General features: G+C 47.3%; 1 protein-coding gene across 2 annotated transcripts in view; it reads right to left on the reverse strand.

Moving 5' to 3' along the window:
- LOC119167454 (protein-cysteine N-palmitoyltransferase Rasp) overlaps positions 1–24162 on the reverse strand; it is a 103494-nt gene extending 79332 nt beyond the window's left edge. The window contains exons 1-2 of one of the 2 annotated variants that reach the window (XM_075866252.1): positions 23840–24162; positions 23063–23154 (exon numbers count right to left, since the gene is read on the reverse strand). In XM_075866252.1, coding sequence (XP_075722367.1) covers positions 23063–23154; positions 23840–23934 — 187 coding nt within the window. In that variant the 5' untranslated portion in view covers positions 23935–24162. The remainder of the gene's footprint in view (positions 1–23062; positions 23155–23839) is intronic. The other variant, XM_037418928.2, reaches the window with a different exon arrangement.

Below are 24162 nucleotides of genomic sequence, written 5' to 3' on the forward strand. Positions count from 1 at the left end.
GTATCTCTGTCTGTTTTCTTTAATCAGTTAATCCTCCGTGCCTTTTTATTTACGCACAAGTCTAAAAAAGTTTTGTTGTTGTGCTGTCTTGCTCGCTTCCGAGTCTATCAGACATCTTAACAGGTTCCATGTTTTGGAGAAACTTATTTGTTTTTCCAGCGCATCACATTTTTCCTCCCATTGTTGTCTGCATAGTTGCTCCACGTACTTCTTAATATCTTTACTAAGAGAGTCTATCCTTTTTCTAAGGCGTTTGTTGTGTTTTTGTGTTTTCCACCGTTTTTCTAGGCTCTTTTTCGCCTCCCACATATGTAGGAGCTTACTGTCTGTGCTTTCTAGTCCTTTTGTTTTTGGTATGGTCTTAGTGGCCATTTTAATATTTTGCTTAAGGTTCCCTAGCCATTCATATAAGTATTCGGTGATATCGCATGCTTCGTTCTCTCTGATTTTTCTAAAACAATCCCATTCAACCATCCTTAATTCTTGGCCTCCTCTTTTACGTGGACCTGCTTTAAACGTGGTCTCAATTATATAGTCGTCACTGCCCATATTTTCTTGTGTGTTAAGCTAAGAAGATTCGATGATATTCTTAGTAAACGTGATGTCAGGAGACGTGTCTTTAGATACGCTGTTTCCAATCCTAGTTGGGAAAAGGGGGTCGGTAATTAACATGCGGCCCTCCTGTTGGGCTTCGATCCAGAGATTTCTGCCTTTGATGTTTTCTTTGCCATAACCCCATGCCGCATGTATCGCGTTGAAATCTCCTACTATAACCAGTGCTTGCTTTTTAGTAATGCTGATCATTTTTCTAAAAAGTGACCTAAATTTGGTTTTTTTGTCCAGGGCTGCTATAGACATTTAATATGAATAGACTTTCACCACTCTTCTGCGATGGAACTAACTCAACAAGAACATGATCAACATCGCAGACTTCTGTATCATGTTCTATCATCGTGAGATTTTTTCGCACGAGGGTTGTTACGGACGTTTTTTCATCAGGGGTACCATAGGATTTGTAATACGGCAATTTAGCCATTGCCACAGTTTCCTGCAAGGCGATGACGTCTGGTGCCTCCTTTTTATTGAGGAACTGTTGTAAGTTACCCCATTTCCGGTGATACCTACGACAGTTCCACTGCCAAATTTTATACTGATTACGTCATGCCATGTCTAGGAACGGTTCCTTCCACTGCAATTTAGATTACTTCGGTCATAGTCGCTTGGTTGTAGGGTTTAGTAGTAGCTTTAACTGGGCCTGCTCCTATAGACCTCAAATCTGTTTGCGTGTTCTTCACCAACGTTAGTCAATTTTCTATGCTATCTATTCTTTGTTTTATTTCTACTAACAGCAGCTGCAATCCCGCGAATTTTGTTCCATTACCTTAGTAAGTTCTCCGAGCATATTCACGACTTTCTTTTCCAGGGGTTTTGAGAGGTCTTCATTTTTTACAGGAGATTTTTCCTCTGCTCCTCGCTTCGCTGCATGCACTCTTGACTCCTGTGCAGGAGCTGGAGTTAAAACTCGACTACACGTTGCTATGGAGCTAGTTGACTCGTGCAGGTGATTTTGCCTGAGTTTAGCGTTCTCTTCCTTTAGTTGTTTTATTTCGTCCCTCTGTTTCGTGTTTTCACGGGTGAGTTGCTCTAGCATTTTCTTAATATGGTTTAGCTCTTGACCTAGGGTGGATCCTTCTGCCACAACCCCAGGTAAACTCCCAGATGGGAGAGACTTCCCTGATACCTCACCCACACAGCTCACCGTCTGTCGACTACCCCGACCACCGTCAGGACCCTCGTGGGACTGTCCTTGAGATGATGTCATTGCCCTTGTCTTGGATTTGGCCCGTGACCTGGATCTGTGTTGACGAGTGGACTTTGATCTGGATATGGATCTGGGTTCGTGTTGAGTTCCTTCTCTTTCTCTTTCGGCGAGTTGCGGAAAGGAGCTGGACCGATCTCTGCGTCGTCCTCTTCTGTCCTGGGTGGCGTTGCCATTCTCCTCCGTTGGATTTTCTGGTGAATAATCTTCCCTCCATGTCTGTGTTGCTCTAGTTTCGACAAAATCTTCATTTCTCTTTGTTCATCGCCTTGTCGTTGTTCCTTTTCCCACCATTTTTTCTTCAAAGGGTACGGGGTCCTAAACCGTTCTTTGCATTTTTTGTCCCCTGTAAGATGACCCTTCCCACAAAGGCTGCACCTAGGGTCGCACTGCTGGTTTTCAGTTGGATTGAGCACCCCACAACCACGACATTTCTTGCTGTCAGGCTGTGGGCAGACATCCGCCCGATGTCCAATTCGTTCACAAGTAGTGCATGTTTCATATTGCTTCTTTTATAGGAATCACATATATTCGGCACCACGGTAGTAGACGAAATACGGCACAAACAACCCTTCGAAAACAATGACCACTGAGTCCGTAAGTCCCATACGTCGTGCATGTAGAATCGTGGGGTTCCTCCAATTCACCAAGCTTTTCAGGAACGAAGCTCCTTAAAGCAACACCCGTTCGTCCTTCATAGTATGTAACAAGTATAACATTTTGACCTCCAAGGTGGTGCCGCCGAGAGACTTCTGTGCGTTGTTGAACAATAAAAAATAGTGCTCAATGTACATGTCAATGGCTGCTAATGAAGAATGAGAGACAGGAGCATTCGGCTTTTAGTTAACGCGCAGGCTGCGATCACCATTAGCAGTCATTGGCATGTACATTGAGCACTATCTGACAAGAAAGAGTTGCTACGGTATACTCGCTGGGTGTAACCTCATTAGCTTTAGAAAGGTTTAGCGAGCGTTGAGCCGCAGTGCCATGAATACAATGAACTTGGTATATATACATGAATGAACTCGAGGTGGTTAAAAATGGGAAGTAGATACGAAGCGCAAGCCGTAAGAAAGTAAAAGCCGAATTCTCCGCCTCTCATTTCCCATTAGCAGTCATTGGTATGTACATTGAGCACTATCTGACTGAAAAAGTTTGCTACGTCATACTCGCTGGGCGTAGCCTCCTTGGTTTTCGAAAGGTTTAGCGAGCGTTCGGCCGCAGTGCCATGAATAAAGGGAACTAGTATATACTATGAACTCGAGGTGGTTAAAGGTGAGAAGTGGACCCGAAGCGCAAGCCGTAAGAAAGTGTGCGTGTGCCACCTCTCGTTTAGTCCTTGGAATGTCCGCTGAATGGCGGTGCTTCTATATGGGGAAAATATGATGAAAAGAGGCGAGATGGTGGTACTTGGAGTGTTGAATAGATGGACGAACGGACATATAGACAGATGCATGGATGGACGCATGAACGGACGCAGAGGCGGCTGCATGGACGAACGCAGGGACGGACGCACGAACAGACGCATGCACGGACGGGCTGATGGACGCATGGACGGTCACACTGACGGACGCATGGACGGAAGGAAGCAAGAACGAATGGACGGACGAATTCTTCGCCCAACTCTCTATCATTCACTCCGTGGATATGCTGCCATTTTTTTCTATGTCTTCTTGATTATCATACTTCGGTATTCCGTGGATAACCCCTTTGGATGTGTTTTCTGGTGCTTTTACATAAGCGGCTGTAGTGTAGCTCTTGTCATCGATCATAATTTCTTTGATATTTCTGTATTCCTTCACATTGGCCAGACTAGGTGTGCTCATGATCATGGTATTTTGTCGCATATTGATTCTGAGGGTATCTTCCCCAGCAATGTCAGGCTGTACTTTTGCCGCTCGTAGAACACAGTCTCTTAGGAGCGCTAGACTCTGTTGCGTCAAGTCCAGACCACCTCCTGGGCGCATTACAACCTTGTAATGCATTCTGGTAGTTGCGGTTCTTTTGGCACTGGCCGGCGATGCAAAAAATCCTGGTGTTTCTTGACGACTCTGGCTGCTGGGGTGAGGGACCCGCAGCGTCCACCGCCGCGTTGTGTAAAACTTGCCCCGACGCTGAATCCGTGCTGGCTTTGGGAATTGCTCTTCGGAAAAGCCAAGGTCCATCCGAATTCGGGGAATTGTACGTACTCTTCCTTGCCCTCGATCGTTTTTTACATGGGCATACTTGGGAGTAGCAAGCGCACGCCGGCGTTCGAGAGCTAGGCCTCGACGCGCCAAACAAGCCTCAGCGTCAGAGTGAGAAGTCCAGAAAAAGGGCGAATATACCATCCACCCGCACAAAGTTGGTATCGGCGTGGTACTCGGGAAAAACTGCGTTAAATGATGAAAAAAGTCGCTGAAGATTAGGCGCGTTTCTGCTGGAAAACATTTACAAGACCGGGAGCCGATGCTCGCGCGTCCGCACTAATCCGGGCGTAGACGCTGTTTATGGAAGTGCGGTTGGATGGATGGATGAAAAACTTTTATTGGGGTCCTGAAGGATTCCACCCCCGTTTTATAGGGGCAGGATCGCGGGCCGCTCCAACGTTGGGACGGGGAGGCCCAGCCTCACCACCGCATCATCAACAAAAATAACCTCATAAGGTTTGTTGAATAAATTGTTTTAAGTGCGAAGCATTTCTTAGCTAACTTCAGCGACTTTAAGCGCATCTATCTATCTATCTATCTATCTATCTATCTATCTATCTATCTATCTATCTATCTATCTATCTATCTATCTATCTATCTATCTATCTATCTATCTATCTATCTATCTATCTATCTATCTATCTATCTATCTATCTATCTATCTATCTATCTGTCTGTCTGTCTGTCTATCTATCTATCTATCTATCTATCTATCTATCTATCTATCTATCTATCTATCTATCTATCTATCTATCTATCTATCTATCTATCTATCTATCTATCTATCCGCCTACGACTATTAGCTCTCCTGGCCGTTTCGATAACGGTATCGATACCAAACTTGGTATGGCATAACATGACTATATGAAGAAATTATTTGACTAGTCATAACATCAAAATGATGAAATGTGTTTCATGAATGTCATGATTTACATTTCATGGTCCTGCAGCTCTTGCGGTGATTTCGTTCACATGGCATGTTGCAAATCTGGTACGGTATGTCATCATTGTAAGGCGAACACAAGTGACAGACCCTAACGTGAAAATCATGACATGGGTGCCATGTAATATGTCTACATGCCACGCTCATGTTGCACTTGAGGCCATTTCGCTAGCGTCACATATACCAAATTCGGTATTACGGGACGTGAATGGATGACGAAGGTATAGTGCAAACATGATAATCATAAGATGCGTGTCATGTAACAACAACATGATGCGCTGGCGGCTGTTTCGCTAGCTTCACTTATACCAAATTTGGTATTACGGGACGTGAATGGATGACGAAGGTATGATATTGGTGCGAACATGATAAACGTTAGATCCGTGTCATGTAACAACATGACTACATGCTACGCTCATGATGCGCTCGCGGCCGTTTCGCAAGCTTCATATGTACAAAACTCGGTATTACGCGGCGTGAATGGGCGACATGGGTAAAAGACACATTCAAACATGATAATCACGACATGCGTGTCATGTAACAACATGACTATGTAGCGTCATCATCACCGCCGTTCATCATCATCGTCATTTTTTTAGTCACCGCGCTGCGCCTCTCATGCAGCTCATGCGACAGCTCGAGGCGCGTGCTGTGGAGATCGAGCTCGCGGCCTGGCGGTTTGGACGTGGCAGCCGCCGCCGCTCCGCTTCGGCAATCGCCTTGGATAATAAAGTGGCGAAAGAACGACACGACCACGTTGGCCGCTGTCCCGTCTTCCTCTCTCGCTACAACTACATGCCACACTGATGATGCGCTCGCGGCCGTTTTGCTTGCTTCACATAAGCCAAATTCGGTATTACGTGACGCCAATGAATCACGAAGGTATGTGACTGGTGCAAACATGATAATCATGAGATGCGTGTCATATGAGAACATGACTACATGCCACAGTGAAGCCGCCAACACATTTCGACGTGACGCAGTGCGCATGCTCACCGGCGTTCATTTCATCGTGTCACGCCGGCGTTGCCACGCTGGGCGCCGGTCCTGACTTATACTCGCAGGCACGCGCCGCGCTACGTTGCTTTGTCGCTAAGTGTTTCAGCGCGTCTGGCGTCCCTCCATCACGAAAAGAGGGAGACGCAGTGTTGTCTGGGTAACACATCGGCGCGAAATGCAGCATGTCGCATTTCTCACCGGTTGCCATCGAGCCACGCTGACGGACGCAGGGCGCGCCTGGTGCCAGACTATAGAGTGCTCGCGTTTTGCTAACGTGGCGTCGCTGTGCCCAGCGCACGCGCGCGTCAACGCTACATTGGAGCATATTGGGTCCTTGATGATGCGCTCACGACCGTTGTGCTCCACATATACGAAATTCAGTGTTACGTGACGTCAATAGATGACGAAATATGTGACTGGTGCAAACATGATAATTATGACACGCGTGTCATTACGAACATGACAACATACAACGCTGATAGCATGCTCGCGGCCGTTTCGCTAGCTCCACATATACAAAATTTGGTATCACGTGACGTGGATGGATGACGAACGTAAACGACACATCCAAGCGTGATAATCATGACACGGAAGTCATGTGCGGCATGATATACCTCCACCTCGTAACGTTGCGCTGGTTTTTAAGTGACATATAAAAATTTCTTCTTAGTGCTTCGCATATTATCGATTTCCACTGTACGTGCGATCTGCCAATTTTTTGTGTATAAAAACGAGCCAAGTATGGGTGTACAACTACTTATTTGTAAAAAAGCAATCCGTTGGATTGATGATAGCCTTTTGTTTTTCAGACTCGCATCCTCTGGTGTTTGGTGAGAGAACATACTTTCTTAGGCCATATTTCGCGGAGTGTCTGCTCCTAACTTTTTTTTTTCTCTATGAGCCAGCTACTCGAGAAGGCATTACCGGCCACATTCTTAACTAAATACCACATCAGGAACAATACACAAACTATCCGCGACAAATAGACCCTTTCACTGTTTAAAAAAAATGGCAGTATATCAATGGCGTGAATGAGGGAGAGTGGGGCGAAGCATCCGTCCGTTCATTCGTTCTTGCTTCCGTCCGTCCATGCGTCCGCCTATGTGACCATCCGTGCGTCCATCCATGCTTTCATCCGTCTGTGCAGCCGTCCGTGCGTTCGTCCATGCATCTGTCTGTGTGTCCGTTCGTCCATCTAGTTAATACCCCAAGTACCACCATCTCGCTTCTTTTCATCATATATTCGATGGATGGATTGATATGGCTGTACCCTTTAGATCGAGCGGTGGATAACACCACCAAGTCGTAATACTTAGTGAACCACAAACTAGCTTTGTATCTTTTTTCTTTATATAGTGAGGTTGAGTACTCGTACTTTGCGGTGAAGGGTTTAATTTTCACTCGTGCCTTGACATTAGCAACCAATCAGATAACCTCCTTCTAGATAATTCTATCTGCTTAATGTCTATTTTGCCCTCCCTGTCCCCTCAGTGCTTTGGAAAACTCTGCGCCATCGTCTTGAACTATAGGGTGAAGTTCTTCACAGAACAATATCAAGTGTTCGGCAGTTTCCTCCTCCTCCCCGCATGCACTGCATATCGTGTCTACTCCTTCGTATTTAGCACGATATGTCTTGCTTCGCAATACTCCAGTCCTGGTCACAAACAGTAGAGAACTACCCCGAGTATTATCATAGATCCTTTCATGGGCAATTATCTGCTTAAAATTCGATAGACCTCTAGTGCGGGCTTCTTAATCGACCCAATTCTCCACATATCGGTCTCAGCTTCCTTCACCTTTTTTTAACCGATAATTCTTTTTGGTTTGGCCCCCTGTTGTTTTCGAAGTATTTACCAGTCAATTTTCTGGTTCGTTTCCTCCATTTTGTATCGACAATCCTCATGTGCAAGTAGCTGAATACCTTCCTAGCCCAACGCTCCTCCCGCGTTTCTCTCAATCGCTTCTCAAGTTTTATCTTGCTGCTAGCTTCCCTGTCCTCAAATGCTGCCCATCCCATATTACCTTGTACTCCCTGATTTGGTGTATTCCCATGAGCTCCTAAGGCAAGCCTACCTATTCCACGTTGCTTAATTTCTAATCTTGCTTGAACTTCTGATCTCATGCACAAGACCGAATTGCCGAACGTCAGTCCAGGAACCATGACTCCTTTCCATATTCCTCTCACAACATCACACCTATTGTTTTCCACAATGCCCTGTTTTTCATTACCGCTGCCTGCATTCCTGTTACAATTAGTCGTCTCGTATATTTGGTGTTCCCTTAGGTACTTGGCCCCATTGCTTATTCATACGCCCACATATTTGTATTTATCTGTTATCTCTATCGTGACCTCCTGTTTTCTAAGCTCACTACCTTCATAATCATTTAAAATCTTGGCTGTTGATTTTTCCTTACTGAATCTGAAATGTAACCTATCTCCCTCATTACCGCAGATGTCCATCAATCTCTGCAAATCGTCCTTGTTGTTGGCCATTAGCACTATATCATCTGCGTACATCAATGCTGGTAGTGCCTGTTCAATGAGCTTTCCTTGTTTGACGAAAGATAGGTTGAAGCCCCGTCCACTTCCTTCTAATTTGGCCTCCAATCCTTGTAGGTACATCATGAATAATAAGGGTGACAGGGGGAACCCCTGCCTAAGCCCCCGTTTTACCTCTGCAGGCTTGGATACCTGTTTTTCCCACTTTATAACTATCTTGTTACCTTTATAGATACCCTTTAAAAGATTAGTGACTACATGTTCCACGCCTAGTGTGTCCAGAATTCCCCACAAGTCCCCTTGAACCATGCTATTGTATGCTCCCTTGATATCCAGAAATGCTAGCCACAGGGGCCTGTGTTCCTTTTCTGGTATTTCGATGCACTGCGTCAGTGAGAACAGATTGTCTTCCAACCTCCTGTGCTCTCGAAACCCATTCTGCAGTTTCCCCAGCACCCCCTCATCCTCTATTCATGCCTACAGTCTTTTCTTTATAATCTTTATCGCCAGCCTGTAGACCACTGATGTCGCTGTTATAGGACGGTAGTTGTTTATGTCAGCTTTGTCCCCCTTTGCTTTATAGATCATCCTCATCCTGCTAAGTTTACATCCATTGGGGACTTCACAATCGATTTATATTTGGCTCACTGCCTCTCTCAATGCTTGCTTAGATTTAGGACCTAATGTCTTTATTAAAATAATTGGAATTCAATCTGGGCCTCTTGATGTACTACTAGGAACCCTCTTCTCAGCCCTTTCCCACTCTGGTTGTGGAAATGGTGCAATTGCACTACTCGATTCATCCTTGTCTATTGTGGTGCATAAAGCACTTTTTTGTTAAAAGTTTTTGTCACCCTTGTTATTATATAATAAATAGCTTCGTCCCCTTGTAGCCTAACACCTTGAGCTGTAGTTATAGATGTCGGCTCTTGGCTCGTCTTATTTCTTAGGGAGTTTAATGTTTCCAAAATCTCGCAGCTACCCTTTTATCTTTTTATGTACTTCTGCCAGCCACTGAGCTCCCTTTCTTTTAATCTTTTCATTGATCAGAATGGATGCATCGCTGCTACAGCTTAGAAAGATTTTACATTTTCTTTCAACATAATCTGTCGGTTCACCCCGCTGCTTAGCATGTCTGTGTTCCCTAGAGGCTTCCTCACGCTTTGCTATGGCTCTCTACACTTCCTCATCCCAACAACTTTTGGGTTTGTGTCCTCTTTTCCGGAGTGACTTGTCACGTGCCTTAGCAAGCTCTAGCTCAAACAGTCTAATTAGATTCGTGTATGTCCACACTGTTTTATTATCCTCAGTGATTACTTTCTCAATTTGTTTAGTGGCTATTTCAATTTGCCTTTCTGAATAAAAATTTTTCCTGTAGTTGGTCATCTTGTCTCCTTCCCACTTTCACTGCACTTCCAAAACTTAGCTTGATACGTTTGTGATCACTACCCAGACTTCTGGAGCCACCTTCATCTATGTGCATTCCCCTGAGCTTATCATACATCCTATGTGACATCAGCACGTAATCTATCGTCGGCTGCAGCCTTCCTACCTCCCATGTTATTTGCCCTTCACACTTTTCGGTACTGCTGCAAATGAGTAAATCAAGCCTTTCACACATATTCATGATCATTTTGCCTGTCGGGTTTGTATACCCATCTATAACTTCTATGTGTGCATTCATATCTCCTGGTATAATTATCTCGCACTCTCCTCCTAACTACTGAATGTTCTTTGATATACACTCTATCATTGCCTGGTTTTCTTCTCTGGCCTTTGCTCTCATCCACAAGTACACGAAACGAAGGAGTGTCATTTGACCTTCCACTTTCTCTTTTAGCCTTAAATGTTCCTTGCACTCCTGCTTGACCCTTTGCCAGTCTGTACTTTTATGAATGAATGTCCCAATACCACCCCTTTTTCTGCGGCCTTCTGTTCTATTACAATATTCCCACGCGTAGTCCGGATTGTTAGGAGGTGGTTCTATGTCCCTAAGATATGTTTCTACAAAACCGTATACCATCGGCCTCTCCTCTCTTAGCTGTTCTTCTATCTCTTCCCACTTCAGCCTGTTTTTGCCACACTGAATGCTATTATACCCTATGTCTGAATTGCCTCGGTGCTCGTGGCTACGTCTATTTCTGCCCCAGACTCTACCTATCTTAGATACTGGTATCTGTGCATATCGCCTGTCAAAGAGTCTCCCTGGTTGTTTCCCTCGTTACCAGCGATCCTGCACCCCGAAGAACCCGTGCACCGCTCAGAAAAGCTACTGCGCGTCCTGCAAGTCGCCAACCCACCCCATGACTTAGCCACCCATCGAAGTGAACTCTGTCTTGTTGAAAACCACCCACCTATGCACCTCTCTCTTTCTTTCTACCACCTCAAAGCCTTTCGCTCGACTCATCCGCCATATCTCTTGGTTTGCGTTGACAACCGCTCTTCGCCGGTTGCCGTTACGCACTGGTACCTCCGGTATCGTGCATAACAATACCTATACCTGAGGATAAGTGGCGGGCATGTCATCGACACTTTCGCCATTGTGATCGATAGTCCTGCTGAATTTTCATTTAAGACATCGTTTAAACCGCCTGAAATTATCACGAGGTTTCGTCTATCAACTGTAGTTTGGAGTTTTGCGCTCGCTTGCCTTATGACTGCTTCCAGCTTGCTTCCTGGGAACGTCCCTACTGCAACCCTCTCTTCACCTCTTGCCGTCTGTTTGAGTGCTTCTGCGCATCGATTTGAATTCGAGTCCCCGGTGATTATCACATGCTGTGACTTTTCAGCTGGAGCGTCCTGCACCTGGGGGTTACTTGCACCTGTGACGCCGGCTGCTTTGTCCCCTCCCAGCCCCACCACTACTTCGCTGAAGCTGGGCCTTGCGTCAATTGAACCGGCTGAACCCGTTTTTTTCCACACTTGCTTGCTCTTTTTTCTCGTCGGTTCTGGTTGCCGGTGCCCTACTGTTCTCTCCGTTGACCGCTATTTTGTTCCCCTTGGCTAGTGCGGCCTCGGTGGACTTTAGCCTTTCTCCATTTGCCCTCGTTTATTCTTTCTCTGTCGCCAACGCAGTCTCCAGCTTGGTGATTCTCAACCGCAGCTCACTCTGGGCAACCATCGTTTCCCCCATTTTTACCTCAACCTCACATTGTGTACACTTCGTGTCAGCCTCCTCTCCTTTTGTTTCTGCACTTGGGTTCATTTTTAAACTCACCCCGCATCCTGAACACTTTACAGCCTTTTTAAACATGTATTTACGACACCAATTGTCCTTATGACATGTCTCACTCGATAATTACGAAACACGATCCCTGCCCTACGAAAAAGAGAAAGTCTAAGCTCTACTATAAAAATTTGCGTATTCAGTGTACTTGCACCCCCCCACGGAGTGGGAAGAAAAAGAAGACAAAGAAACAAACACACACGCAGGCGCATAAACTAGTAAATAACTGGTGACTGACCCCCGGAAAAGCCGTACAATGTAATAGGTGCTACAAAGATTTTAACTGCTGCCTTATTTATTATAAATGCAAGCTCAAAACATGCAAAACCACTCATCTGCGCAGTTGATTGGAAGCGCTCAAAAACACGTCCACCCACCATGCCAGTCTGAACTGAACTCCGCATATAAAAGCACCGCCATCCAGCAGACATACCAAGGACTAAACAAGAGGTGGCACACGTACACTTTTTTATGGCTTGCGCTTCGTGTCTACTTCCCACCTTTAACCACCTTGAGTTCATGGTATATACTAGTTCATGGTATTCATGGCACTGCGGCCCAACGCTCGCTAAACCTTTTTAAAACCAAGGAGGTTACGCCCAGCGAGTATAACCTAGCAACCCTCTCTTGTTAGATAGTTCTCAATGTACGTGCCAATGGCTGCTAATTGGGAATGAGAGACAGGGGAATTCGGCTTTTAGTTAACGTGCACGCTGCGAATTTTTTATTGTTCAACAACGCAAAGGAGAAATCTCTCACCAGCACCATCTTGCAGGGCAAAGCGTAACACTGATTACGCACTACGACTACGACGAGGGATGAAGGGATGCCACTTTAAGGAGCTTCGTCCCTAAAAGAATTTATTGTATACAAAATTTACAAGGCACAGGTTCCACTCACATTAAGGTTTCGTGGGGGTGGTTAAAAAATGTGTGTAACGATTTAGAGTACAGGGTACTCTACTATGGGAGAGCTTAAAGCCATCCCGGAATCAAAGGGACAATGAAGACGCGAAGTTATGAGCGGATGTCGAAACTCATCGTATAAGAGGAGAGAAAATCGCTGCTGAACGTGTCTTTTGATGATTTGCGGTTCCGTCCACCGATGTGTCGAATAGCATTGATGGGCAAAAAGACGTTTATGAAATAGCCCGCTGATTTTCTACACTTTCGTTCCTTTATTAGGTAAAATGTTTTCCAATAAATGTTCTTTTGAGCTAAATGCAAGATATAGGAGATCCCCTAAACATTACGCACGTTCATTTTATCTGAAAACCTAAAGAGAGACATTTCTTACATTTAAAAGGAACTTGAAAGCGTGCTTTCAGTTTCGACGTTAGGAGCTGGTAAACGAAGTAGGTAGCTGGAAGTTTTCTGGCGTACAACGCTTGTGACCTTGAAACCGTGTATACGGTGTTCGGCACTTAGGAAACCGGAAATACCAAGCTACCATCAACAGCGAGGCCACGCTGACTCCAATCGTGGCCACGTCCCACCTCGACATCCGAGGAGAACACGTTGCCATTGTACCCCTGCGTCCTCAAATTACGCAAGAGTCGTTCTCTTTCTGCCCTGCCGCGTTCCTAGTGAGGCCCTCATGCAAGCGTTGTCTCCCTACAGTGAAGTGCTGCACATTGCCTGAGACTTAAGGGGTCGCGTCCCACCATGACCACTGGGACGCGGTACGTCCGCATGGAGACGAAGTCTTTGACCCAAGTGCCAAGCAGCATGAAGGTGGTAGTTCATCGAGTTACATGTGACTACAATGGTATTCAATGCGTGTGCCGACGTTGTGGGGAAGTGGTCACTGCAGGATGAACTGCACGGCCCCATTTTGTGGAAGGTGCGGCAACTATGGCCATGACAGCAAGGGTTGCTCCCTTCCATGCAGCCGTTGTAAAGACCCCTATGCTACCGTCTCCTGCACATTTCGGAAGTCATATTCAGATGTAACCCCTAAGAAATTCCTGCCACAAACGCGTGGTCCCACCGCCACCAATCTCAGGCCCCGTCCAAGATGCAAACGAGCCGGACGTGCCACCACATCCAACGCCCTCTTCGCCCGTGAATAGCCCAGACCCAGTCAGTGCTTCTTGACCTGATGGTCTGGTGTGTGTATCGCACCTACCGGTCATCCCCGTCCAACAAGACGCTGGCACCTTCTCCACAGCAAATCTGCTTGGAAGATAGACACCGACGACAACGTGACAACCAACGCCACTTGCGTAGCCTTCCGATTGTCTGGGAAGCTTTCTACCATTGAGACGTCACCGTCTACAGACAATGGAAGTGTCCATATTGAAGATATACACAGCTCTTCAAGTGAGACGCTTTTGCAAATCGACAAAGACACTACCCCCCGTGATGACAGCCAGGAAAGTGTTGATGTTCTGGTGCTCCCTTTCATTTGAAGTTCCAACATCAAATGCCGCCATGATTCTAGCAGCGACTCGGAAACCGCAAGTTGTGACAGAAGTCCTTTGTTGACAGCGATGCGACCTTAAGCTGCCTAAAGCGTGGGTCGTGTGTCTCCTGTATGTAGTAGCCACCTCTTGTTTTAGTCCTTAGAATATTCGCTAGATGAAGCCACTTGTAAACCATGAATATATGATGAAAATATGCAAGATGGCGGTACTTTAAGTGTTCACTAAATGAATGGACGAATGGGTGGAGAGGCATACAGACCGACGGAAATGGAGACAGATGGACGGACATACAGGCGGTGAGACAGACAGATAGACAGACAGTGATATGCAGCCAGACAGATGCACGAACGAACGGATGGATGGATGGATGGACAGACAGACAGACAGACAGACAGACAGACAGACAGACAGACAGACAGACAGACAGACAGACAGACAGACAGACAGACTAACGGACGGACGGGTAGACTGACGGATGGACAGACGGACGATGGACGCGGCCAGTAGATAATTCACGGTTTACCGATAAGACCCTTCGAAGCTTCGCCCCACTCATCATCATTCACTGCGTGAATATTGTCACGGGGTCGTGACGTGGCCGAAGACAAGAGACTTCTTGTTGGAATTTAACTGTTTATTTGGGCGAACCTGTGCCCGGTAAACAGAAAGTCCAATTACAGCAGCAGTCTCGCACAGATAGCAGTCTCAAACTGATAGCGGCGAACGGAGTGTCGGCCTTCGATCAACAACTGACAAGCGGCGAAGCGTGTCGGCATTTATACTCCCGCCGTCGAATGTTCTAGTGCTATCGCTGGCGGCGGCGTGCGTTCCAGAACAATCTGTACCATTCGCACAGTGGGCGTGATCTTATCAAAATGATCTACTACAGTCCGGAACCCTCTAGGAAACTGCAGACGCGGTTTGCGCTGAGAATCGTGTGGTGTTTTGGGACGATAAAAAAGCTTGGGAAATGGAACGTGGCATTGCCCCCCTCTGAAAAAGGCATCGTTTCGATGCTTTAACTGAAGATGAAGGTACAATAATAATGCAAGAAAGTACAATGAATAAATTACAATACAACAATAATACAAAAAAGCACTGTGTCAGTTTGTTAACGCGCATGAAACGGCTTTAGGCGTGCGACATGGACGACTTCAGGTCGCGATCGGCGTCGTTGAGAGTTCGTGATGCCGTCGGGGACAACCTCGTAATCAAGTGGGCCGAGACGTCGAACCACCCTGTACGGTCCGAAGTACCGTCGCAGAAGCTTTTCACTTAGTCCACGTCGGCGTATCGGCGTCCACACCCAAACACGTTCACCGGGCTGGTATTCCAGGAAGCGTCGTCGAAGGTTGTAACGGTGGCTGTCGGTCGTCTGTTGATTCTTGATACGGAGACGCGCAAGTTGTCGGGCTTCTTCGGCGCGTTGAAGGTACTCGCTCACATCGAGGTTTTCTTCGTCGGTGACGTTGGGTAACATGGCGTCGAGCGTCGTTGCCGGCCTCCTTCCGTAGACCAATTTGTATGGAGATATCTGCGTCGTCTCCTGCACCGCCGTGTTGTATGCGAAGGTCACATACGGAAGAATGGCATCCCACGTCTTGTGTTCGACATCGACGTACATTGACAGCATGTCGGCGATCGTCTTGTTAAGCCGCTCGGTAAGGCCGTTGGTCTGTGGGTGGTACGCTGTCGTGCGGCGGTGGTTTGTTTGGCTGTATGCCAAGATCGCTTGAGTTAAGTCGGCAGTGAATGCCGTTCCTCTGTCGGTGATAAGGACCTCCGGGGCGCCGTGACGTAGGACGATATTTTCGACGAAGAACTTAGCTACCTCGGATGCACTGCCTTTTGGCAGGGCTTTTGTCTCGGCGTAGCGGGTGAGGTAGTCGGTGGCTACCACGATCCACTTGTTTCCGAAAGCCGACGTCGGGAACGGCCCCAATAGGTCCATACCAATCTGCTGGAAAGGTCGGCAAGGTGGATCAATTGGCTGCAGAAGTCCCGCTGGCCTTGTCGGCGGTGTCTTGCGTCGCTGACAGTCCCGGCATGTCCTCACATAACGAGTGACGTCCGTTGTAAGAGGCGGCCAGTAGTACCTTTCTTGTATCCTCGCGAGCGTGCGAGAAACACCGAGGTGCCCTGCCGTCGGATCGTCGTGCAGGGCCTGCAGGAGTTCTGGTCGCAGAGCTGAAGGCACCACAAGGAGATACTTAGCCCGAAGCGGTGAAAAGTTTTTCTTTTGTAGAAGACCGTTTCGTAGAAAAAACGACGCAAGTGCGCGCTTGAGTACCTTTGGGACTTCGGCGGTCCTGCCTTCGAGGTATTCTATTAGGGCCTTAAGTTCCGGGTCGGCCCGCTGTCGTTCAGCGAAGTCGTCGGTAGTTATCGTTCCCAAGAAGTAGTCGTCATCCGGGTCGTCGGGTGGTGGTTGGTCGACAGGCGCACGAGAGAGACAGTCGGCGTCGGAGTGTTTTTTGCCGGACTTGTAAATGACAGTAATGTCATATTCTTGAAGTCTCAGGCTCCATCGTGCGAGGCGACCTGAAGGGTCCTTCAAAGTGGCTAGCCAACACAAGGCGTGGTGGTCGCTCACAACTTTGAAGGGCCTGCCGTAGAGGTATGGGCGAAATTTCGACGTAGCCCAGATGATGGCGAGGCACTCCTTTTCTGTTGTGGAATAATTTGCTTCTGCTTTGGATAGCGATCGGCTGGCGTAACTAATAACCCTTTCAAGTCCGTCAGCCCTCTGCACAAGAACGGCGCCAAGACCTACGCTGCTTGCGTCAGTATGTATTTCTGTCTCGGCGAATTCGTCGAAATGGGCAAGTAACGGAGGCGTCTGGAGGCGATGTTTAAGCTCCTGGAAAGCGTGTTCCTGTGGCGTTTCCCACTTGAACTCCACATCGGCCTTGGTAAGATTAGTGAGAGGATCGGCGATGCGGGCGAAGTTTTTCACGAACCGCCTATAATAGGCGCACAGGCCCAGAAATTGGCGCACGGCTTTCTTGTCAGTGGGCGGCGGGAATTCGGCGATGGCGGCTGTTTTCCGTGGATCAGGACGAACTCCAGACTTGCTGATAACGTGCCCCAGAAACAAGAGCTCCTCATACGCGAATCTGCACTTTTCTGGCTTCAGTGTGAGTCCGGAAGTCTTGATGGCTTGAAGTACAGCTTCAAGGCGCCGAAGATGCACGTCGAAACTCGAGGAAAACACGACGACGACGTCCAAGTACACAAGGCAAGTCTGCCACTTCAATCCTGCCAGTACTGTATCCATAACGCGTTGAAAAGTTGCAGGCGCTGAGCAAAGGCCGAAGGGCATCACCTTAAACTCGAAGAGGCTGCCGGTGTTATAAACGCCGTCTTCTCTCGGTCTCTTTCGTCGACTTCGATTTGCCAATAGCCAGTCTTGAGGTCCATTGACGAAAAGTACTTGGCGTTATGGAGCCGATCAAGTGCGTCGTCTATTCGTGGGAGAGGATACACGTCCTTTCTTGTGATTTTGTTCAGGCGGCGATAATCGACGCAGAAACGTAGGGTCCCATCCTTTTTCTTCACTAACACCACGGGGGATGCCCATGGGCTCTTGGACGGCTGGATAATATCATCCCGCAGCATTTCATCAACTTGTCTCTTGATGGCCTCACGTTCTCGCGTCGAAACCCTGTACGGACTCTGACGAAGTGGTCTGGCATTTTCTTCGGTTATGATGCGATGTTTCGTGATTGGGGTCTGCCGAATTTTCGATGACGACGAAAAGCAATCTTCGTATTGCAGGAGCAGGGCCTTGAGCTGTTCTTGCTTATCGTTCGGAAGTCTGGGATTGACGTCGAAAGCTATGGGAGGGGCTTGGTTCCTCTGAGCAGGTTCCGCAGAATCGGCGAGGGTGAAAGCGCTGGTGGCTTCGACAATTTCTTCGATGTATGCGACCGTTGTTCCTTTGTTCACATGTTTGTACTCATTGCTGAAATTTGTGAGCATAACCGTTGCTTTGCCTCCCCGCAACTCTGCAATTCCTCTTGCGACGCAAATATTTCGGGTGACCAACAGATGCTGACTGCCTTCAACGACGCCTTCGAAGTCAGGTGATTCAGGAGCGCCGACTGAAATAATGACGCTTGAGCGAGGCGGAATGGTGACTTGTTCTTCCAGCACATTCAAGGCATGGTGTCCAGACGGCGTGCGCGGCAGTAGTGCTTCTTCTGTGGATAACGTTATCGACTTTGTTTTTAGGTTGATGACAGCACCATGGAGGCACAAGAAGTCCATGCCAAGGATGACATCTCTCGAGCAACGCTGTAGGACTACGAAGTCTGTAGGATAAATACGGCCGTTAATGGTGACTCTCGCTGTGCAGATTCCTGCAGGCGTTACGAGATGACCTCCGGCTGTGCGGATTTCAGGGCCTTTCCAAGCTGTCCTAACTTTCTTTAACTTCGCGGCGAACGACCCACTGATGACAGAATAGTCGGCTCCAGTATCGACGAGAGCGGTCACACTGTGGCCGTCGATAAGAACGTCGAGGTCGCTGATTCGCCATCTCGCATTACAGTTAGGGCGTGGCGTCGGGTCACGGCTGCGTCGGCTTGTTCCGCTGCTTCCCTGTTGCGTCGTCCGGCCACCTTCCGTAAGTGAGCTTTCGCCGTCAGGGCTTTGCCTGTTTGGCGTTGTGTTCGGAAAGCTCCGTCGCGGCGTCGTCGTCGTCGGAGGATCTTCGGTAGTTCGTCGCACAGCAACCGCACCTCCACCGGTTGCTGCCCTTAGTTTCCCGGATACGGGCTAGGAGACCGGCCCCGCGTTGGGCGAGAGTACTGTCGGTGGTGCGGTGACGTGCGGTGGCTGGGCGACGGCGAACGCGAAGGGCTTCGTGGTGTCCACCGAGTTCCTGTCAGGTAGTCGGCGATGTCACGGGGTCGTTCTCCTGGCTGTGGACGCGGTGCGTTGACGGCGAAGCCACGCAGTCCCATCTGTCGGTACTGGCAACGGCGGTATGTGTGTCCGGCCTCGCCGCAGTGGTAGCAGAGCGGGCGATGGTCAGGGGTGCGCCAGACGTCAGTCTTCCTCGGTGCACTGCGCTGGGCCGCTGGCGAACGGTATGACGTCGGTGGGGGTGGTGGCGTGGGGCAGCGGTGCGTGGGGAATTTGAAGCGATTGCCGAACTTCTTCTCGCACAATGTCGGCGATCGAATCCACTTGAGGCTGCGCCGAAGGCAACAGCTTGCGCAGCTCTTCCCGCACGATCGCTCGGATCGTTTCACGCAGGTCTCCGTAGTTACTGACTTGAGCAGCAGCGCAGTCTGCAGTCAGGCGACGATTATACTGCCTGGTGCGCATGTCGAGGGTCTTTTCAATAGTGGTCGCTTCGGCTACGAATTCTTGGATGGTTTTCGGTGGGTTTCTCATCAGCCCCGCGAAGAGCTCCTGTTTGACCCCTCGCATGAGGAAACGAACTTTCTTTTCCTCAGGCATGTCTGGGTCAGCGTGACGGAATAGGCGGGTCATCTCCTCTGTGAAAATTCCAACCTTTTCGTTTGGTAGCTGAACCCGGGTCTCGAGTAGAGCAGCGGCCCTCTCTTTGCGAGCGACGCTTGCGAACGTTTGAAGAAATGCGCCGCAGAAGACATCCCACGTTCGGAGCGTGGACTCCCGATTCTCTAGCCAGGTCCTTGCAGTGTCTTCCCGGTAGAAGTACACACGACGGAGCTTTTCTTCATTGTCCCAGTGGTTGAGGGCGGCCACACGGTCGTATGTTTCTAGCCAGGTTTCCGGGTCTTCGAACGATGACCCATGGAAAATTGGTGGTTCCCTGGGTTGATGCATGACCATCGTGGGCTGGGACGCTGCGGTTGTCATTGTCGCTGCAGTCGCGGTCATGGCTTTGGTCTTCCGCGGCTTGTCGTGTAGAAGCCCGTACTCCGGTGGTAGCCCTTGCTGTCGGCGGCTTGTTCGCTGCTCCTGGTTGGCGTCGGTGTCTTCTCCGCGACGTGGGCTGGGTTCACGGCTTGACGGGGGCGTCCGGTACATGAACGGAGCAGCACCTCCACCAAATGTCACGGGGTCGTGACGTGGCCGAAGACAGGAGACTTCTTGTTGGAATTTAACTGTTTATTTGGGCGAACCTGTGCCCGGTAAACAGAAAGTCCAATTACAGCAGCAGTCTCGCACAGATAGCAGTCTCAAACTGATAGCGGCGAACGGAGCGTCGGCCTTCGATCAACAACTGACAAGCGGCGAAGCGTGTCGGCATTTATGCTCCCGCCGTCGAATGTTCTAGTGCTATCGCTGGCGGCGGCGTGCGTTCCAGAACAATCTGTACCATTCGCACAGTGGGCGTGATCTTATCAAAATGATCTACTACAGTCCGGAACCCTCTAGAAAACTGCAGACGCGGTTTGCGCTGAGAATCGTGTGGTGTTTTGGGACGATAACAAAAGCTTGGGAAATGGAACGTGGCAATATTCCATAATGTTTTAGACATAACACCTTTTCCTTAAGCTCGGAAGTGCGTGTGGCTTCACGAGTAATGTTTTCTCATCATATGCGTGATTGCGTAACTCTTTTTAGTATGGAAACTAAGACATCACGACAAACTTATTTGTATATCGTGACACTAATAATAATAAAAAGTAATGTATCAATCAGGAAATCCAACTTTACACACACATTTTGTAGTTCGACTCTCAGTGAATCCATTCGGGTTTTCTCGGCTGCATTAGTGAGTATAAGTCTCAGGTAGTCCAGGTAGAGAATATTTTTTGTGTCTCGATCAGAGGGAGCTCTCTGTGCAAAATAGATCTTGTTAGAGACTCTGAGTTAGTTTCAATATTTTCGCAGACCCATTCGTTTGCCTCTGCGTGCAACACACAGCCCTCGACACATGGGATAAGTCTGCTCACATTGATATTGGCCGACGACATAAACCGGCTTCTTCCTGCGCATCTGATTTGTTCAGAGGTTGGCGACTGCCGTCGCATGACGAAAACATTGAGCAGCAAGCTACTGAGCAAAAACAGTCGCTTTGCGAGCAAAGCGTTCATTTGAGACTATCTGCAACCAGTCACTATGCGGTCAACTTGGTCCGGAGACCAGTTTTGTTAGGAGGTCTGAACAAGCTTTAATTAAGAGAGGCGAATGTATAACACACAAAGTTTCAGGAAACTTTATTTAGTGAATGCAGCCAAAATACGAAAAAAAGACGCTGAAATTAGTTATGTACCATTGACATTGGTAGGAAGATTTTAGCGGGAAATCTTGAAATGATTCACGAACGAAACAAGTAGAACCCCAGATTCGTTTGGTTCTTCGAATAATCTGCTAAAGATCTCAAACTAAGAACATTACATGTATTTTAATAATGTTCTATCAGTGTAGAGTGATTTGTCGTTTGGCTCTAGTGTTTCTGTAAAACTGTTCTTCGAACTAATCAATGGTTCTAGATAGTGAAGCAAATAAAATATTATTATTTGTTTAGCTTTAACGTTGCGACACCACAATATCATTATTAGGGATGTCGTGGTGTAGACCTCCAGATATTTTGACCATCTAGTGTTCTTTACCGTGGGCCTATGTTCAAGTAGACGAGCCATGAAAATTTTAACCTCCACTGGAATGTGGCCAATATTGCCTGAATTCCATCCAGCCACCTTTGGGTGAACTGGTGGTAAGCAGTCGACCTTGGATCAAATACCTTAACTACAAGACCACCTTGGCTAATCTGAAGCATGCAGAAAAAAATATGTACAGCCACGCTTAACGAATTGTAACATGCTGTCCTTACTCAAGATGACGCCAACACAGCACGTATACATGAAAAAAATTGGCGAAATAAATTCCTTTAATCATCGGTACTTTCTGAACCAATTTAAAAGGTTTCAGTGGCAATGTTCAAGCTTGGGGTCACTTCAACCACATCTAGCGTGCTTCAACACAAATTCATCGCGACTGAACATATATGCGAAGGGTTTTGGAGACCCAAGCTGTGGATACGTACAGGTCTATGCTTCTGAGTTGGCACCCAAATTATTTGCGTCACCACGCATTCAACCACGAGTATCGTTACACTGCGATGCATATATATCTGCATACTCTTTATAGAATGTCTCGTCCCTTGTTGTGTTTCAAGTCTCCTAGAAGTTATTCCTTTGAAGGGTACTGTACAGAATTAATAGTTGCGTTTTCAAAGCTGTATTTCCAAGTTGTTTCGTGCTGCCTTCTTTTCGAAGTAGCTTTTCAGCGGTTGCAGTGTAGACACGTAGGTACGCGTAAATAAATAAATAGAGAAATATTTAATGAATATTAAGTAATTAACTATTTAATAAAGACGTGATAAGCGCTTAGTATGTAAGTATAAGAAATACAGAACTTGTTCAAGCAATTTTCAGTTCCGGCCGCAACAGTCATCATCATCATCGTCATCATTATCATCATCCTTCTAAATATTCCCAATGCAGGGCGAAGGCCTCTCGCATGTTTTTCCAATCAACACTATGTCATATCATATTATGCCAGCAACACGATGTCATAATAAATAATTAAATAGACCAAGAGTGCCGTTTATTAGACGTGAAATAAAACACTTTTTTAACAAATATGGTAGAATAATTATCTTGCAGCTTATTATGTGCTAAACTATAACCGTTCAATAGACCCGGGTTGCACATGAATATGTTGGATATGTATGACACGTCGAACGCATTTCACCTGTTCGAGTGATTTCTTCGCAGAGCAGCGCCTAACTTGAATAAATATGGGCATTACTTTCTAGAAAGTGCCCGCCCTCCCCGCCCCATCACCTTTCATCACTTGTTTAAAGCTTACCAATTCTGTTTCTGAGCACGGAGCTGACCCCTAAAAGCAAGGAAATATTGGTGTAAAATGTGGAAACGATGCGCATGCGCGGATTATGAAGACTGTAAGTGAAAAAAATATATATGTAAACAAGCTTCAAAAACTTCCACTTACTCTGTTCGGTAGTCGCGAACTTCCAGAAGACGTACACGGTGACTCCGAAGGAAACCACCCAGTGGTACACCTTTTCTGGAGTCCACCTCCACCTCGAAAGTTAAAGAGAGCACCGTTCCTTTATTTTTGCTTGCATCGTCTTCAGCATAGAAACACACTCACGTACTCGGACAATATGCATAACCGTACAGTCACACAGCCGGAGGTTCAAATAAAGAATACCATAGCAGGCACCACAACATATTCATGTACACTGTAGCACGACGTGCGTGGGACGTTTTCGAACAGAACACATGCGCTACATTTTAGGAGCTATATGCATGCACAATGATCACAAGCAAGGAAATTTACACATGAAAAGAAATATCTATTTTTCGTGAACAAGATGCGTATAGATAGACAGATACACAGATTAGATAGATAGATAGATAGATAGATAGATAGATAGATAGATAGATAGATAGATAGATAGATAGATAGATAGATAGATGGAGACGCGCTTTCATATCCCAGGATAGTTTTAAAAACACAATTCCAACTCTCGGGGCATGTAGAAGTCCCTTTGAAGGATTCAGGTGCAGAATTCATGGCGAGCTTGGAAGTGCCAGCAGGCATTGTACGCACAAGCACACACAAGCACAACACTTCGCAATGCTGAAACGAGAACCGCACTGTCATGGTGGGGAGCTGTCCAGAAGAGAACCGGGCAAAAGAACGTAAGAAACGACGATATGGGCAACTCCTGTCAAATATGTCGTGCATCTCAACATCTCTCACCTCTGAACTTCAGCTTCTCGCTTGTGGGCAGCTTCGTGTTTTTCATCCATGTTTGTATCGTCTGATGCCGGCCAGAATATACGAGCCATTGTCATCCTGACATAATTTTAAGCTTCGGTTATACAGTTTCTTCGCTCAATTTTTCTGTGGCGGCTTATCACAACGCACCGCGCCAACGTAGCACACGCCGAGTGCTCGGATGCGTCAGCGTTCCAGATAGGTCAGGTACTACGGGAAATGAACACAAAACACAAAAAGAGACAAGAAAGCGACTATGAATTCCCGAAGTTCTGAATATCATAGAGCGGTCACTAAGTGCCCTT

Source organism: Rhipicephalus microplus, chromosome 6, assembly GCF_043290135.1.
Source record: "Rhipicephalus microplus isolate Deutch F79 chromosome 6, USDA_Rmic, whole genome shotgun sequence".
Classification (NCBI taxonomy): Eukaryota; Metazoa; Arthropoda; class Arachnida; order Ixodida; family Ixodidae; genus Rhipicephalus; species Rhipicephalus microplus.